This window comes from Epargyreus clarus, unplaced genomic scaffold, assembly GCF_041222505.1.
Source record: "Epargyreus clarus isolate Ecla_fem2 unplaced genomic scaffold, WU_Ecla_fem_2.2 ptg000007l, whole genome shotgun sequence".
Classification (NCBI taxonomy): domain Eukaryota; kingdom Metazoa; phylum Arthropoda; class Insecta; order Lepidoptera; family Hesperiidae; genus Epargyreus; species Epargyreus clarus.
Genome location: NW_027332215.1, coordinates 767,932 through 786,238, shown reverse-complemented (window position 1 = coordinate 786,238; position 18,307 = coordinate 767,932). Strand labels below are relative to the sequence as shown.

General features: G+C 37.5%; 1 protein-coding gene across 23 annotated transcripts in view; it reads right to left on the bottom strand.

The window, feature by feature from the left end:
- The window catches only part of SLO2 (slowpoke 2), a 184,610-nt gene that overhangs the window by 22,260 nt on the left and 144,043 nt on the right, over nt 1-18,307 (bottom strand). For all 23 annotated transcript variants that reach the window (XM_073074286.1, XM_073074288.1, XM_073074294.1 and 20 more), the window contains one exon: nt 6,888-6,967. In XM_073074286.1, coding sequence (XP_072930387.1) covers nt 6,888-6,967 — 80 coding nt within the window. The remainder of the gene's footprint in view (nt 1-6,887; nt 6,968-18,307) is intronic.

The window sequence follows — 18,307 nt, the reverse complement described above, 5'->3', positions numbered from 1 at the left end:
ATTTAAACTGTTCTCGACCCTTGCGCCCTAATTTCGGGAATTTGAATGTGAGGGAGAAAATAATTTGTTGTAAGTGATTCGGGTGTTTTTTTAATAAAATTGTAATAGTAAATAAGTATGACCTGACATAAACCACCTGAATAAATTGGTTTAATGACCTAAGTGAAGTTCGCCATTGCTTTGTTACTCCTTAGGACTGTTCTAATAACCGTCCAGTAAGCGACCGCGGGAAGGACGGCGGTATGTGTGGTCGCATACCGTCGTGAACACCAGATGGTTTGGGAGGAGGAAAACTGCTCTTCCAGGGCAGAGCCCGATCGGGGCATCGCGCTTGGAGGACTCCGATTGTGTTCCGCCGGAGATCCCGGAGTTCTCCAACAAGCGATGAGGATGTCCACCGGGGGGGTTTTAGTGCGGTAAAAATCCCACATAACTCGACGTCGCTCCCACGTCGTCGGGTACCTTTTGAAGGTTTCCCCCTCGTTATAAAAAAAGAACTGTTCTAATGCCTGTTTAGACTGAAAAATGAGAAATTCTTAAAATGATATAATATTGATTAGTCAGTGGCACATTAAAATTTGGTTTTATGTATTCTTCGGAAATGGTATTTATTTTTAGGTTAACGATACTTTATAACCTTTTTTCAACCCCTGACGACATGTGTGCAAAATTTTATCATCTAATATAATCGGTTATGTACTTAGGGCATGAACAAACTCGCTAACATGACATGACATAGAGTCTAAGCTTCTTAACAAACAATCTGTTTTGTAGAGACCTATGTTCATTACTCAAATAAAGTAATACTTAAAAAGTTACTATTTACGACAATTCTATTTTACGTAAGAAGTTCAGAAAATATTTTAAAAGTTAGCCAGTAACATAAAAATAAGTAGGCCATTGCCTACAACTTTGTTTTCAGACTAAATGGCGTACATATTATAACTCATGAAAATTTTATAAACTGTGCTCTGTATTCTTTATGAGTAGTATTTTATGACAAAGTTTGTTAAATATAAACTTAAGATTTGAGATGATATATTCGTGTATTCGGCCCCTCGATCGAGGGGTCCGAGGTTCAAATCCCAGGCCTCTGATTTTTCAAAGTTATGCGTATTAGAAATTAATGATCACTTGCTAAACGGTGAAGGAAAACATCGTGAGGAAACCTGCGTACCTGAGAGATTTATTTTAAAAAATCTCAAAGGTATGTTAAGCGCGGTGGACTATGGCCTAATCCTTCTCATTATGAGAGGAGACCCGTGCCCAGCAGTGGGACAGTAATGGGTTGCTTATGATTAGTGTATAATGAGAGTCCTCCTCGAAAAAGAAAATTGAGGTAAAGTGTGGATAAAATCGAACTACTTTAATTTAAATTAGTATCCTTTAATTATAGGCGATTTCTTTATTATTAAAACGACTTATTTCACTTTTGTGACACATTTTACAAAATTACATTTTATTCTGTATTGTTACAAATGGAAAACTATATAGATGTCACTACTGTGTCTAAAATGCTAAGCTAGCCGGACAGAAAGAAGCAATGGTGGATGACCTCGATGACGATAACAGGAATGACAGAGAAGAGAGGCTTCTAAAAACTAGGGCGTGATTATTGAGATATGTTTCTTTAGAATTGACTTATTGTTTATAGAAAAGTGTGTTGGATACATAGATTAGTAAAGATTACTCACTCCTAACAAGAAAATGTAACCAGTTTTGACAATTGTCACTGTCATCTATTTTCGTGTTTGAAAAAAAAATATAAAAATGTTGTTTGTATTAATTACGAATGAAACGATATTTCTCCGCACTCTTTCTTCGATTTCGTATCTTAACTGCGGATGTCGGCATTGTTACGCGTAAATGACACCATGACAGCCATTAAATGGCTGATAGAAATGTCAGCCGTTTAAGCAATTTAATGGCTTCCTTCAATCACAAGGCGGTGAGTTATCTATACTTATCTATGGTTGGATATGCCAATGTTGTAATATTACCGTCCTATTCAATATGTCCTGTTTTAATAGTATGTTATCTTTCTATTTACTGGTGGGTAGATATAAGGGTGGTTTGCGGTGCAAAAGTTTCGTAACCATGTCCATCCATTTGTTATTAATGCAAGTTAGTTTCAGCAATTAAGGCAACTAAGTTTCGAATTGTTGTTACGCGGGTATAACACGTATACGTAGAGATATGCTCCTGGGACCTTGTAGGATCGTAAAGGCTATTCTCTATTCTCTACGAAGAAAGCCCTTTATATCAAGACTGAAGTAAAAAGTTTATATTCCGGCAATTTTTATAGAATTTATACGTTGGTAGTTGGTCCGAAGTACCTATTGTGGAGTCTGCCGAAACAAATTATTACAGCTGACCCGGCAAACGTTGTGTTGCCATATAAATATAAAAAATGTTAAGGGTGAAAAACCTCTAATAGATATGAAAAATAGATAGTAGCCGATTCTCAGACCTACTGAATATGCATATAAAATTTGGTGAAAATCAGTACAGACTATTGTTCAAGACAGATATTATTTCAGAAAAACATTATGAACCTCACATAATGTTCGCAAATACGATCACGTTTCCCAACTTCGTAAGGATCTCAAGTGGCTCCCAATCCGTCTTCGCAGAAACACAAGGATACTATGTCTATTATTTAATATACTCCGTAACCCCAACTATCCCACTTACCTGCGAGAACGTTTCTCTTTCGCTCGACCTCCTTACGCTCCTTGCAGAACACATATTAAGACCCTACTCAAATTTCCCTCCCATAAAACTTCTTCCTATTCCTATTCCTTCTCCGTGCATGCTGTTCGATTGTGGAATGCGCTTCCACCAAAGATTCGTGAATCTGACACTATTTCCGTATTCAAAAAGCGAGTTAAAGAGTATTATAGTTCCTTATCTAAGTAGTTCATATATATAATTTATATATAGTATATATATATATATATGTATACATAAATATTTATTTATATATGTATGTATAGTATAATATGTAATGTTATTTTAACATCTTTATATAAAAGTACACACAGATTCTACCATTCTGCACCCCCTATCCACTCACAGGTCTGCTGGAAGAAATTTCTTACAGAAATAAGCAGTGCCTTTGTACATACGATTTCTTTATATGTTTTTTTCCTCTTGTATCTATATTGTGTGTGTGCATAAATAATAAATAAATGTTTCTCTCAATAATATCTGCCTTTCGATATAATTAAACGATTTATATCCAGTATCTTTCTTGGAAAAAACCGATTAATTGATGAAATGTGATCGGCGGGTGTTTATGAAAAATAATTAGCAAAGTTCGAGTCGAACCGCACACGGAGGGTTCCGTAGAACCACATAATCATTTATTTTTATTTTTAGTATTTATATTCATAGCAGCCCTAAATAGTTTAGATTTTTAATAGGGTTCTTTTTCCCTTTTTAAGCTACAACAAGTAGTAGGTGCAACAAGACTTATTATTTTGATACAAATACTATGTCTATGTATATCTGTTATCGACATAAACGACGGAATAGGTAATTGAGGTAACGTAATGATACCGCTTTCAAGCCACTTGCATTGTTCAACCTAGGGTTACTACCTTGTTTATTACAAAATTTCAAACACAATTCTGTCCGTACTGTTTGCGATTTTGTAAGGATTAAAAAAAACACTGTACATATATTTCTAAGGCATTGTGATTTTCGGTGACTCCACTCATTATAATATAGAATTTTCCTTTTGTGCTGTATGTAGGGATTTCGGGGAATTCACGATAACTGAATTTTCGATGAAAGTATACTTTTTTTTTTGTTTATTATTATCGTATCATCATCAACCCGTTACTGTCCCACTGCTGGGAACGGGTCTCTTCACATAATGACAAGGATTAGGCCATAGTCCACCGCGCTGGCCAAGTGCGTATTGGTAGACTTCGCATTTTATAAATCTCTCAGGTATACAGGTTTCCTCACGATGTTTTCCTTCACCGCTTAGCAAGTGATAATTAATTTCTAATACGCACATAACTTTGAAAAATCAGAGATGCCTGGGATTTGAACCTCGGACCCCTCGATCGAGAGGCCGAGTTTCTTAACCACCAGGCTATCACTGCCATTATCGTATAATTAATAGTAATTGAAAGGTATCACTTACTCTAGTAGTAAGGAAACTCGGCCTCGGCCTGACGCAACTCTGATTAATCAAAGTTATGTCCGTATTGGAATTAATCATCACTTAAGCGGCGAAGGAAAAGATCGTGAGGAAACATGCATACCTGAGAAATCTTAAAAAAGTTTTCAACGGTATGTGAAGTCTAGTAATTGTCAAGTGCCAATTGGTATACTAGTGGTAGCCTAGTGGCTAGCACGATGGACTATGGTCTTGTCCCTTTCAATCTGTGAGGAGACCCGTGCCCAGCAGTAAGACAGTAATGGGTGATGATGATAATGATGAATTAATAGTACAAGTTGACGGAAATAAAATATGCTACAATACTTTTGTAATAAAGTACGGGTAGCAACCCTAATTGTACCACAGTTGTCAGAACAATGACTGTCAATAGCTAATCATTCCTTTGTCCTTGTATGACAATAACCCGATCTCAAGGCTTGCCGGCAATATGCTATGCAAACAGTGGAGCCAATTTAATTAGCCGCCCAGATTAGGGGACATGAGATCATCAATTTTATGAATATAACACCATAAAATTATTTATGGCTCTGACGTCACTGGCTTTCGTTTTCCTTCCACAAGTTCCTTTGCAGAATTTGAACAGGGTGTGTTTGTTATCCTTGAGATGCTATTAAATTCATTTGAACAATGTCTGAGGGTATACCTCTTCTTGTTCCGATTTCGGATGTATTTTGAATTCATAAAGCAGTACTAAGTGCTGCTTTATGAATTCAAAAATTCAATTCGGCAGGAGTAGCGGACGAGCATGCAGTCCACCTGATGGTAAGTTGCTACGCCCATGGACATTTGTAATCAACCCCAGATGGGATTAGATATTCCTACCTGAGATCGGCTACAGATGCGCCGCTAACCCTGAACTAAGCTGGAACGCCTCGGAAAAGTATGCCTCCTTTACCACACCCTTCAAACCAGAATACAGCACTGCAGCACTGCCGTTATGAGACATAAATAGTTACAGCCGCCGGAGTTGAACCACAAAGGATTCTACCACCTTCATTCTTTGAAAGTCCAGGAAGAGAAATACATAATATTATATATGAGATGTTCGAAATTTATCCTGAATGATAGCAATACATCCATGGCCGACCTCATGGGTTAATTGCGGTTGATAAATAAATGTCCAGTGGCGTCACTTGCCACTTACTATGGACCGAGTGCTACGATGGAAAAAAATCTAATTAAAGTAAAAGGCGATCGACTATACTAAGATTTAAGGACAAATTCTGAATAACCTTTTCTACTTAAGAATCTACATTAAAAGGTCTTCATCAATTATATGCACACTATGAAATTTCCAATCTTTATTGCACGGCCTATAAATGTCTCCATCACGTGCAAAGATTCCCACATAAATATTAAGTTATTGATCCGTATGCCCTAGATTTTCAAAGCATTTAATAAAACTAAATGAAAGAGGTCGAGTAAGTGTATACTGAGCGAGTAACGCGAATTGCCGCAATCGTTATCACACAAACGAATTAGTTAATTATTCAAGACTGTCGCGACAGACACTTGGAACTTCACACGGTTATTGCCAGATTTAAACGTCGGCTTCCATGCGGACTCCGGAGTTTTTAGCCTGGTATAAGTGGTATATGACTTTGATTTTTTAAGTTATGTGGACATCAGAAATTAATAATTATTATGAATACTAGTTGAGGTGCAACCAAAAATAATGTTCCAGCTCATTCCTAAAAGGAAAAAAGTCTCTTTTGGAAAAAAGTCTAAAAAAATATATAATTCAACTGACTTTAAGTAGAACCTGATCTCGATGGAGCTGTCACAGATGTCAAGGGGGGTAATGTCCACTGACTATTAGATGCGTTGCTAATGCTTGCTACATAAATCACTTCCCTTTTTAGTTAAATCCCCCTTTAGCTACTATTAGCCCATAAACAGGTCTATTCCACTTAAGACTTCACACGGTAACAGTACAATATGCCCCTCATTAGTAATATACGATGCAGAAATAGTTTATTTTCAGTCTGTAATCATACGTAATTGAAGGCTGGGATATGATAGGGGCTGCAGTCTGCATATTTAAATAAAAGTGAGCCCTAGTTTAAACTAGAACATGTCACGGTATTATTTTTATTGATTTTTAAAACTCGGACAGTATTTCAGCTATTGCCTCATCGTCAATTATTTTTATAATGTAGAATATATTATGAAAACAAAAAAGAAGATAGTGTACATAGACTAAATTAAGTTAATTTATGGGGTTATCTGCTGACCTCATTCTTTTTCTCTCAAAAACCAAGGTAGTCAAACTGTTCTGTCTCTGTTGAGCCAGAAAATGGCGCTATATAGAAATTAAGACACCGCTACTGCTAAGCGCTGGAAGAACCCTCTTTAGAAGGTGGTAGAACCCGGTGGTTTCGACTCCGGCGGCACTACCGCCACACCTATTTCTGCCTTATAACAGCAGTGTTATGCGCTGCTGTGTTCTGGTTTGAAGGGTGTGGTAAGGGAGACATATTTTTCCAAGGCGTTCCACTTTAGTTCTAAGGAGTAGCGGCGCATCTGTGGCCGACCTCAGGATCTAATCCTGTCTGGGGTTGATTAAAGATGTCCATGGGCGGCAGAGGCTACTTACCATCAGGCGAACTGCATGCTTGTCTGCTACTCCTATATTATAAAAGAAAGACGCTAAATTAATATCTTGGAATTGGTACTACGAATTGACACATACTTGAACGTTGGTTCTTGATGAAGTATAGTTGAAGCCTCTCCTTGAAGGTGTTTTCGTTCACATAGTACTCCACGCGCACCCTGCAACAAAGACAAAGGTTTTTAATATTTAGGTTATAACAAAATAAGTTAAAAGCAGTGGTAGCCTAGTGGTTAAGAAACTCTGCCTTTCGATCGAGGGGTCCGAGGTTCAAATCCCAGGCACGCATCTCTGATTTTTCAAAGTTAAGTGCGTATTAGAAATTAATTATCACTTGCTTAATGGTGAAGGAAAACATCGTGAGGAAACCTGCATACCTGAGAGATTAATATAAAAAAAAACTCAACGGTATGTGAAGTCTTCCAATACGCACTTGGCCAGCGCGGTGGACTATGGCCTAATCCTTCTCATTCTGAGAGGAGACCCGTGCCCAGCAGTGGGACAGTAATGGGTTGTAGTGAACAAAATAAGCAGCACCCTTGTCTTTAATCCACAGACTACTTCAATCTACTTTAAATCTTTAAACGGTTTAATATCATTATTATTTTCGTAATAATAAATTCACTCAGGTAGGTAATGGGAAAAACACAAATCTGAAAGATAAATCGTACAGAAAAAAACAGAGTACCTACTTAAATACGCAATGGGTAAGACACAAGTAGAAGAAATTTTATGACGTAAAGTATTGCAATACTACAATAAATGTGGCTAATATACATAGTAGAAGATCCGAAGCTAAGTCGAACTGGACCGAGCTGATAATAGAATGAAACTCATTTTATAACGAAATTAGTACATTGAGTAATACATTAAAAATGGGTTTGCTAAAAAAATCCTGGACAGGATAATTTTTATTATTTTTTGAAAAATTAATTTTCATTTTGCAGACAACCCTATATCAACGTGTTCACAATAAAACAGCGCTTCTACTGATATAAAATTTTATCTATTATCATCATGAGTGAAAGTAGTTGCCAGCGAAATACCTGTTTATACCTGACAACCCAGTAGTTCGTCCACGTAAATAATAGGCAACCCAAAGCCTGCACATTCTGTATGTTTTTAACATTCACTCAGAATAGAATTTTCTTATTATCTTGATGTTGCAAAATTTAATTTTCAATTAAATTTTAATTTTTCAAAAAATAATTAAAATTATCCTGTCCAGGATTTTTTTAGCAAACCCATTTATAATGTATTACCCAATGTACTAATTTCATTATAAAATGAGTTTCATTCTATTATCAGCTCGGTCCAGTTCGATTTAGCTTCGGATCTTAGACCAACATAGTTATAATTTCATATTCTGAAATGTCAAAGGAAAATAATTGGGTGTATAACATGTATTTTAATACTTATTTTATAAATATTTTATTGTGAATGTATTTATTAATCATGTTAATAAATAATATTATATGTACATGTTTAACAAAGGTCGGCTGTAAAACAATTTATTATTCATATCGGGGAGATTTCCTATTCAGGTCGGGATTCATTGGATTATGGACTCAGCGAGGTATATTTATTCATTTTTCTCTTTGTTCAGAAAGTGTCTCAACGTGTTTTAAAATATTTGTATTCTCAATTTTTCGAATATTAATAGGGCGAAGTAATTCTGATACACAATTATGAGGAGGATATGCAAATACAATGATAAACACACAATAATATGCAGTTAATTCAGTGATGGTCTAAACTGAACTGAACTGAAGTCTGAGGTCAGTTCTCACTTAGCCTCTTACTCTGACAGGAGACCTGTGCCCAGCATTGGGACTGAACCTAATTGATTGACGACGAATATGCAAGATAAAAGATGGCCTTGGTTGATATCCTGTACATAAACAAGGAAGAAATGATGAGGGCCCTTTCAACTGTATATTGTGTAACCTACTCCTTTTCACTTAGGAATTGAATTTCAAGAACCTTTTAGCGGGTAACAACGTCGGGAGGACGCTATCAGGGTCCTGCGTTTCAGTGTGAACCCTTATGGGGTAAGAGGGTTCCCATGCGAAATTTCCGGGATTCTTGTTTTTGTTATATTCAAAGTTTTACGCGTGCGTAGGTGGTAGGTATTTGTCTTTACTTAGGTATCAAGTTATGTGGTTGAGAATTGAGATGTGTTTTTATATTTTATGAGTAGCGAACGATCATGCAGCCCATCTGACGGTAAGTGTCCATTGATGCCCATGGACATCTGCAATTAACCTTAGATGTGACCAATTATCCCACTTCCAAGACGTTCTATCTGAACTCAGTCACATATTTGTTGGTAGCCTTTGGGTGAAGAACTCCAAAATTTAAGTTCATAATGAGGGTAATTAATTTTCGCAGGGTATTTTAGTGATCTTTCCAGTGATATTTGGCTTTTATAGCCTATTAATTAAAACGCTTCGTTCCCTAGAATCTTGGCGAAGTTAATTATAGTACTTTTCCACCACTCGGTAAAAGTTACTAAATATGTACATGGTTACTTAATTACTGAATTCATAGTAATTGTGCCTTTAAAAAAATAGCGTTTATTATCAAAGTATTTCGATAATTATAATCGAATGCTGCCCAGAATGTTTTCTCACTGTATAGTGAGGCTATTTTGTTGGGTGAAAGAGCTGCCAGACATCTGGTCACCCGAAGCGAGGATAAGCTTGTGAGACATTTCTTTCATTAAACGTTTCACGTTAGCCGACCAGAGATCCAACGCCTCATTTGCGAGCGCTGACAAATTCATAATATTTTACAATGGAAGTATATTTACGGGGATTGAGAAACTCAACGAGGTCGACTGCAGCCCCAACACTACTGCAGGTGTCGTGATCGTAGGGTGGAGCTAGAGTGACACATGATACGTCCCACACCAGGGCGTCACCTCATTCCACGGCACAAGAGTCGCACCATCAGGTCTCTTGCCGTCGTCTCTGCACAAACCTCTACCAACCTCTAGGGAGGCCGCTACAGAGATGGTGACACGAGCTCTGCGGATTAAATCGTTTAAAATGCCGCATTTATATAAACTTTAATAATAAGATTTATATTGTTGAATAAATAAAAATGTTACTATAGGTTATTGTTATATATTATTATCCGACAAGGTTAAAGGAACGGATACGCCACGATCGAAGCCAAATTGGTAATTCAATCAACCCTTGTTATTTTCGCCAAAGCCGATATTTGAAATGGAGAGGTTGAGATTCTTCTAAGGCTTAGGTTTGTGTGGAATAAATATTAGCTAGCTAGGTAGCTACCTTATACGCTACTAGTATTGTTATATTGCATGTATCCTCTGTAGTCTTTGTATCTATTTCATTTAACTGTCAGTCGTTAACTGGTTAGTTAAGTTTAAGGATGTCTTTACTACTGGTTTATGTGGTGGAGCCATATCTCCGAATATTGCACCATTTCGTTACGTTCCAGTGCTTAATTATCTTTGACAATACTTCGGTAGTGAGACTTCTGTTACATGCTGTAACTTTTGTTCTTGACATAACATAAGTTTCTCAAGTTCAAAGTTAACGGGTGATTGAATAATTAACTATTCTATACTAACTAACTGTAACTAACTCTAACTTAGCAAGTATTCAAGTTGAATTTAGACTATTAGTTCTATTTTACTTAGGGTGTTTATATCATGCGGGTTTGTGTTCGCATGGTCCGTCAGCATGCGTGCCATTTGCGTCCTCTAGTTTCATAGAGACCTTCCCCGCCAAGGCCATACGCACGCGAGACGCGGAGAAGCTACAGCGGATTAATTCAGGCATGCGGGTGAGAATCACGCGTGCGGTCCGCGTAACAAGAAAATGAACCTCACAGAGCAGCTAGTATCAGGTAGCAAAACATTCATTACGAGCAAAGAGAGATCTTAGGACTCCAGACTACATATATGCCACAGTGAGCTAAACACGAGCGATAGCTCATGCTGATAATCGTCGGTGACTATCGCCGTCTGTCGCTAGCGCCAAATGATGACCGTCATCGATCATCACAGGCCGTCGCAAGCGACTGTTAACGACAGGCGGCACATTCGTCAGCGTGAGCTATCGCTCGTGTATTAACTTACTGTTGCTCGTATATCCATCCTACCCGGAACCTCGCGTGACACCGCAAGTCGTAACTAGCCGCAAGAATCACATGGGCCGCAGACCGCGGGCTAAATGATACATGCACTAACGACACAAGCGTGACGCAACCAACGCACTTCTTTCTATTTACCTGCGAGGAAGTATAGAAGAATAACTTTTCCTAAAAAGGTTTGAAACTAGCGCTTTTTAGTTATATAGTTCTCCTGAGAAAAGCCCTTCTTTCATATCTATATAGGTAAATGGCCCGCATCGGTGTGTTTACTGTATTGATTTAGAATGACGTAATCAATACTTTTCATCCAAATCAAAAGTATAAGCAAAATTTCAGCTCAATTGGTTGCAGTAAACTGGTTTAAAATTAAATTGTATGATTTGACCCGCGCATACATACAAAACAACAACGCAAGATAAATAAAAGCTTCTATGTAGTATTAATTCAGAAGATTACACAATAGTTAAAAGTTTTCCATTGACATTTATAGTCTGTACCGGCAATGGAGAATTCCGTTAATTTCCTTGAGACAATTTCTGTAAGTGTTCGAAACTCTAAGAGCCTTTTCTGATATTAAATGGACGTTCCGCTTTACACTGGAGATTTCGGTTTAAAGCAATCCATTAATCATTGTTATCAGGAGAGTAATAGACGACATTTAGGTTACCTTAAGACTTGAGACGGGACACATTTTAATTCACATCCTAAGGCTAATTTTAAGTAGACTTCGCCGCTTTATTTTTTTTATATTATAGGAGTAGCAGACGAGCATGCAGTCCACTTAATGGAAACTGGATAGTGCCGCCCATGGACATCTGTAATCAACCCCATATAAGATTATTCCTATCTGAGGTCGGCCACAGATGCGCCGCTAGCCCGGAGGACTAAGGTGGAACGCCTCGGAAAAGTATATCTCTCTTACCACACCAATCAAACCAGGAAACAGCAATGTTTAACTGTTGTTATGAGACAGAAATAGTTGTGGCGTTGGAACCGCCGGAGTCGAACCACAAAGGGTTATACCACCTTCTCTTCACTTGGTCACATTTTAATTCGCATCCCATAGTAAGTAGGCTGATGTTAAGTATATTTCGCCGTTTTGGTATAAATGCACCAAAATTAAATGTTATCATAAATGGTCTAAAGCCAGTTACAGACTGCTGTGATTGGCTTCATGTTGAACTGTTTCATACATAAGTTCGTAAGCATTAGTTGGTGCTATGATCAGTTGGTTCGTTGTCCGAAGGCAGTGAGTAGTTACTGGCAGCAAGTGATAATCGTCAGGTGGACTGCATGCATCTGCTACTTTAAATTTATAAACTCGTGATCACTTAATTAAACTGAATTTAAACATTTATATAATAAAACCTACCTAGTCATGTCAGAAGATGCTTATGAAGTATTTCTCTGAGATAACATCTCATACGTTAAAAATGAAATAATTCCTCTAAAGTCTTATATAATTTCCTATTTAAATAATGCTCTAAATTCTAAATTTGATATTCAACTGGTTTTACTCTGGAACCAGTAGATGTATATTTCAGGAGTGTTATGATACTCGGCAAAATTGAACGGAACTATCGGAAATCCGAAATAAAAATCTATTCGAAACCGCAACCGATTCAGCGATAAAAGTTTTGAAGTTAATTTCGGTCGGGCGGAATATTCATGAGGCAAAAATATAACAGCCATACACGTTCTGTTTTAAATAAAGTCCAAATCAATAGTTACCTATGTGTATCAATATTTACTTTAACAATAAAATATCCGTGACTGAAATTATCCGAAATTATACGTATACTCCGAAATAATTCCATATCCGAAACCTTATCTGAAACCATTACAATATTTCTGGTACATTTATAACCGTACTCAGATCTGAAATATCATATCCATAACATCCCTTTTTTGTTGACGAGGGGGAAACCTTCAAAAGGTACCTGACGCCATGGGAGTGACGCCGGGCTATGTGGGATTTTTACCGCACTAAAACCCCCCCGGTGGCCGTCCCAGCGTTTGGTGGAGAACTCCGGGATCTTCAACGGAACACAACCGGAGTCCTCCTAACGCGATGCCATCTATCGGGCTCTGCCCTGGGGGGAGCCATTTACGCTCCTCTCACATCCCCTGGTGATTACAGCGATATGCGACCACACAAATCGCTGTCCTTCCCGGGGTCGCTTGCTGGATGGTTTGAGCTCCCACTCTTGCCGCCCGCAACCCCGGAAGCCCCTTTTAGTCGCCTCTTACGACAGCAGGGGGTAACGTAGGCCTATTCTGGTCCCGACACTACAGGGACTACATGTTATGGACTAACATCCCTAGTATAAATATGTCAACAGTAGATTGTTAGTTTTCATTTCTCCACTAGTCTCGAAACATCTAAGATATCTTTCAACCAGTCTTATTATCGTGGTTCGTGACGTATAAGATAAAACTGAACTGACGTGTCGCTGTAGTATCATTGTAAAGCAACATTACTGTTATTGTGTGTCGTCGTTCGTGTGTTGTAAGCACACCGTGACACGCGATCATGACGAAATTCGTTTAGTCTCAGCATTCTACTCGTAGGATCATTTGCCAGAGATGAAATCTTGCAGTTGCTCCATATAATGTAATATACCCTTGTTCTTGTTCTGAAAAGGTGCATGTGATGTATTGGATTTATTAAAATTGTTTAGGTATATAATATTCTGGAATATATTGGAAAGATCTCCCCTAAGTAACGGTTATCGTCTTGTGTATCTAAATCAAAGTATTTTAGACATCAAAATAAAGTTTAATATTAGTAATATCTGGCAGCAGGTTTTCTTCTAACAGTTATGTGTAAATATACGATAACACACTGTAGTTGTATTTTATTACTGAAATTATTTTTATCTCGCTGTAGGTTGGTTATTTCAAGGCCATAAGAGTTTATTACACAGATTCAGTTTACCTCTTAAGCCTCATACAGGCAACGTTTCATATTATATACAACTCTGTTATAAGTAATTTTTCTGGAACAACAATATATTGTAGTCTTGTAAATGTGCCTATATACCCGTAATAACCTGACCCGCGGGTTCCGACTACTATTCGTTTCGATCTCTGCAGAACTCATTCAATGGAAAATCCTTTCTAAAAATACCATGTAAGAGGTACCTTGATTAATCCCAAACTTCCTACAAGCGTGGTATTTTCAATTTACCACAGAGCAAGTCATGGATGACAATGATCGATAGTCGATACGTTCTTGATTGAAGATTTCCATAAAAAAATTAAGATGGAAGTTAAACCGTAAAAAATAGAAAAAGATAGTCCTACCCGTGAACTATCTTTTACATCCATTACACATTATCCATTACATTATCCATTACAGATATAAAATAAAAGTAATTTTGAAATTACTCGCACTTTCATATTTTGACGACTCGAGACAGAGCTTTCCTCGTACTAGTATGACACGTGGTTCCTGATTCGATCCCCGGCCAGACAAATAACAAAAAGATGAATTTGCATTTCCATGGTACCCACGACACACAAAAACAACATTAATTCCGTTTTATATATTATCATTACTTCAATAAATTGCAGGTTTATTAAATATCTATAAGTTTGATAATTCTTTATACTATTCATTGTTTATTATTTATTTCAATACGCTGCACGTTTATTTAATTCCTAAAGGTTCTACTACTAAGCCCATTCACTTAGTCACAGATTCATATCAGCAATTGGATCGCAATCCGATCCTTGATTCGAAAGCGGTCCAGTATTCATGTCACATTGTTCCATCAACTCTAAAACTGATTGGCCTCCGCCAAAAGAGGTCACACCATAGTCGGCTCGGATTAAATCACAGTTCGTGAGGGAATTCCCTTGAATTCAATGACTTACGACCCAAAGGGAATACATTTATTCTTAAGGTAGAAATAATTTTTCTGTTCAAGTAAATATGATTTTATTATTTGTTATAACAAAGAAGTAGCAGACGAGCATACAGCCCACCTGATGGTAAGTGGTTACTGCCGCCCATGGCGGTGGTGCCGCCATAGTCGAACCACAAAGGGTTTTACCACCTCAATAGTTCTTAATAATGTCTAATTTCAAACAGCAATGTAGGTATGAAGTCAGTCTTCATTGCTTATACCGGAATTTTTGTATGAAAATCTTGACAATGCTGCTTCGTATATTTCAGTAGAATTTAATACCGCTATGTAAGTATAAAATTTAATGAAGCGAGATAAATTCCTAAGAAACATGCGGATAGAATTGATAATGGACGAAGGCAGTGAGTACGTGATGTATACGAGTGGAAGCTTCGACGTCATCCTGGACGAACATATCAGCTTTCTGGAAGGCACGTACGAGTTATTGAGCACAATGAGAGCAGTACCACTGACTAGTAAACAGTTTATAGTAAGACTTGAGAACGAAGTAACGCTCTCTCCAAAGCATTATGATTAATGCCCATTTGTACCAATAATGAAATTCGTCATTTCTAGGAACGTCAATTATTAATAAACAATCGCTTTTTTGAGTACCAAAGATCGAAATTTGACAATTGCTAGTGAGAAATTGCCAAATATTATTTTTTTGTGTACACAACTTTGGATAGATTATTAATGGTGGAAGTTAGTCAGGTATTGCCAAATGTCAAAATTTTGTTGGCTAAAGATTGGACAGATTGATTATTACAAGCGGTCGTAAGTGTCTCACATCTGATCCACACGTGAGACGGTCAAACGTGGTTCATGTGAATTATGTGTCTATTAATTAGTGCATAGCAGTGATAGCCTAGTGGCTAAGATTTTTCTCTGATTTTTCAAAGATATGTGCGTACTATAAATTAATTATCACTTGCTAAACGGTGAAGGAAAACATCGTGAGGAAACCTACATACCTGAGAGATTTATAAAAAAAAATCCCAAAGGTATGTAAAGTCTACCAATACGCACTTGGCCAGCGTGGTCTAATACTTCCTATGGCCTAATCCTTCTCATTATGAGAGGACACTGGGCACGGGGCCCAGCAGTGGGACAGTAATGGGTTGCTGATGAATTGGTGCATGGTCGGCACTATGGCCTAGCCCCTCATTTTGAGTACAGGCTCAGCAGTGGGACAGTAATGTGTCGACGAGGATATTCCCGCATGCCACTACGTTGTGATGTAGTGTCATTGTGTAGTTGTATGAATAAGCTCTAGCCATAGATGAAGGTAAAGGCTATCTGAAGACTGACAACATACAGTGAGTACAAATTATCATTTTAAAATTACAAATTATCTCCACCCGATAAAAACGATCGAATATGGTAAACCTTCATGTTTTAATTCATAAAAACTAAGTAAAACAGTCATTAAGGAAATAAAGTTATTATTAAAACGTTTCTATTAAATATGTTTGGAGTTATGGTGTATAATATAATGGTCGATTTATGGCACGCGTAACCTCGTGTTGTAATATTAAGGTCTATTTTTAACCTACTTCTTAAAGGAAAAGTATGTCTAAACCTGTACGTATATTTATTTAAATTATAGAAGTGCCATGCAATTCACCTGACGGTTGGTAATATCTGCCGCCCGCGAACATATTCTATTATCAACCCCATTGATTGAGGAATAAGTTGGAACGCCTAAGTATGTCTCCCTTGCCACACCCTTACCATGAACAGTACCCTTACCATGAGTTTTTACGTTTTGACAAATATGATTTTGGTATTTGTTTACGTATTTGCCCATACATTTTCCAATGAGCGCCCCTAGCGGATTGTATCAGAACTATAGAGTCAGTAACGTAACATTAAATGTCTAAAATTTACAAAATGGCGCTTTATGTTTTGTCTCTCTTTTTTGCGAACATGTGAGGTATTGTTACGTTTACTCGGTCTACTGAAGCACACGGAACAGAATCATTATTCTGTTTTTTGTTGTTTACGTTACGTTTACTCAATCCATTGATTGAGTAAACGTAACGTAAAATTGTGGGATGTTTTGAAAACTCATGGTAAGGGTACAGAGCAGCGCTTAACATTGCTGTTATGAGAAACAGGTATGGTGGTAGTATCTCCATAGTCAAACTATAAATAATTGCGCCACCCTACACATATTTACTTACATTATATACGTTATATGAACTACTTTCTTCACGAATACGACAAAAATTTCAACGTCTTGGAAACAAATTACATAATTCAAGGTTAAAATAATGGAAATTAACGGTACCGACAAATTTTGTACAGTTGCCGTAAAGCGTACCTATTTATATTTATGAATAAGTTACGATCCCCGAACTTATTGTGGATAATGAACACCGAAGTTCCACTGTCGGACCACTTCGAATGGTGTCGTCAGTTCGCTTGTAAAGTATGTATCATATTTTATTCTCAAGTGCCTCTTCCTTCTGCTTCAGGCGTTCATGCTGGGTGCCTTTGTAGGGTTCCTTGCCCTAAGAGTAAAAACAGTACCCTATTTCTAAGCCTTCGCTGTCCGTCCGTCCATGTGTCACGGAAGTTTATCTTTTGTACAGGTAATAGATAGGTAGACACTTGATTTTTTTCCAGAGTATGTATAACAGTGACGGCTTTAACGTCTTCACCATACAAGAAACCGCTATTCGACTATTTGCTATGACAACAAATACTAAAACCAAAAAAATATCGAAAATTTAAGATACGGAACCATGTTTGTGCGAGTTCGAATCGTACTTGGCCCTTTTTACTTAAAAGATTTACACAGATTTTTACATAACCGAAGTAGGAAAGGAGCAGGCATTACCCTCACCCATACAAGAGGACCAATTCTATTCTGGTTTTATTACTCCGAAGTCTTTCTGAAATCGGCCACAAATGTGCCCTTAGGACGAACTCTGAGTACTGTGTCTGCCTTTTCGTACTCTTCAAACGAATTCTTATTTACATTTCAGGCTACCATTTCACGCCTCGTAAGAGGCAACGCGGTGTCAGGTGGAACATTTGTTCTATATGACGTTGTTGACAGATGTCCATGGGTGGCAGCGACTTTTTGGTAACAAATGGACCACATGCTCTTTTACTTCAATCTTGTAAGAATAATAGTAGGGTTCAACGCTGCTGCTAGACTGTATAGATAGGCGAGGAGGTGGTGTCCTTACACACAATATATCTCGAAGTGTATACGTCAACCGATATGTCTTTTCAGATGTGTAGAGTTCTTAAATCCAGCAATGAAAGGAAAGGCACGAGTCGAACGTCGCGTGGAGTGACGCACCACAAAATCCTAATCGTTTATTATTAACACGCTTTTATCAGCTTGGGTTCTATGTAGGTATGTATGTAACTATGTAACGGAATCTTTGAACTCGATTTCTATCCACTTTGAACGTTCAGTTTAATTCAAAAATTTGAAGAATTATCAAA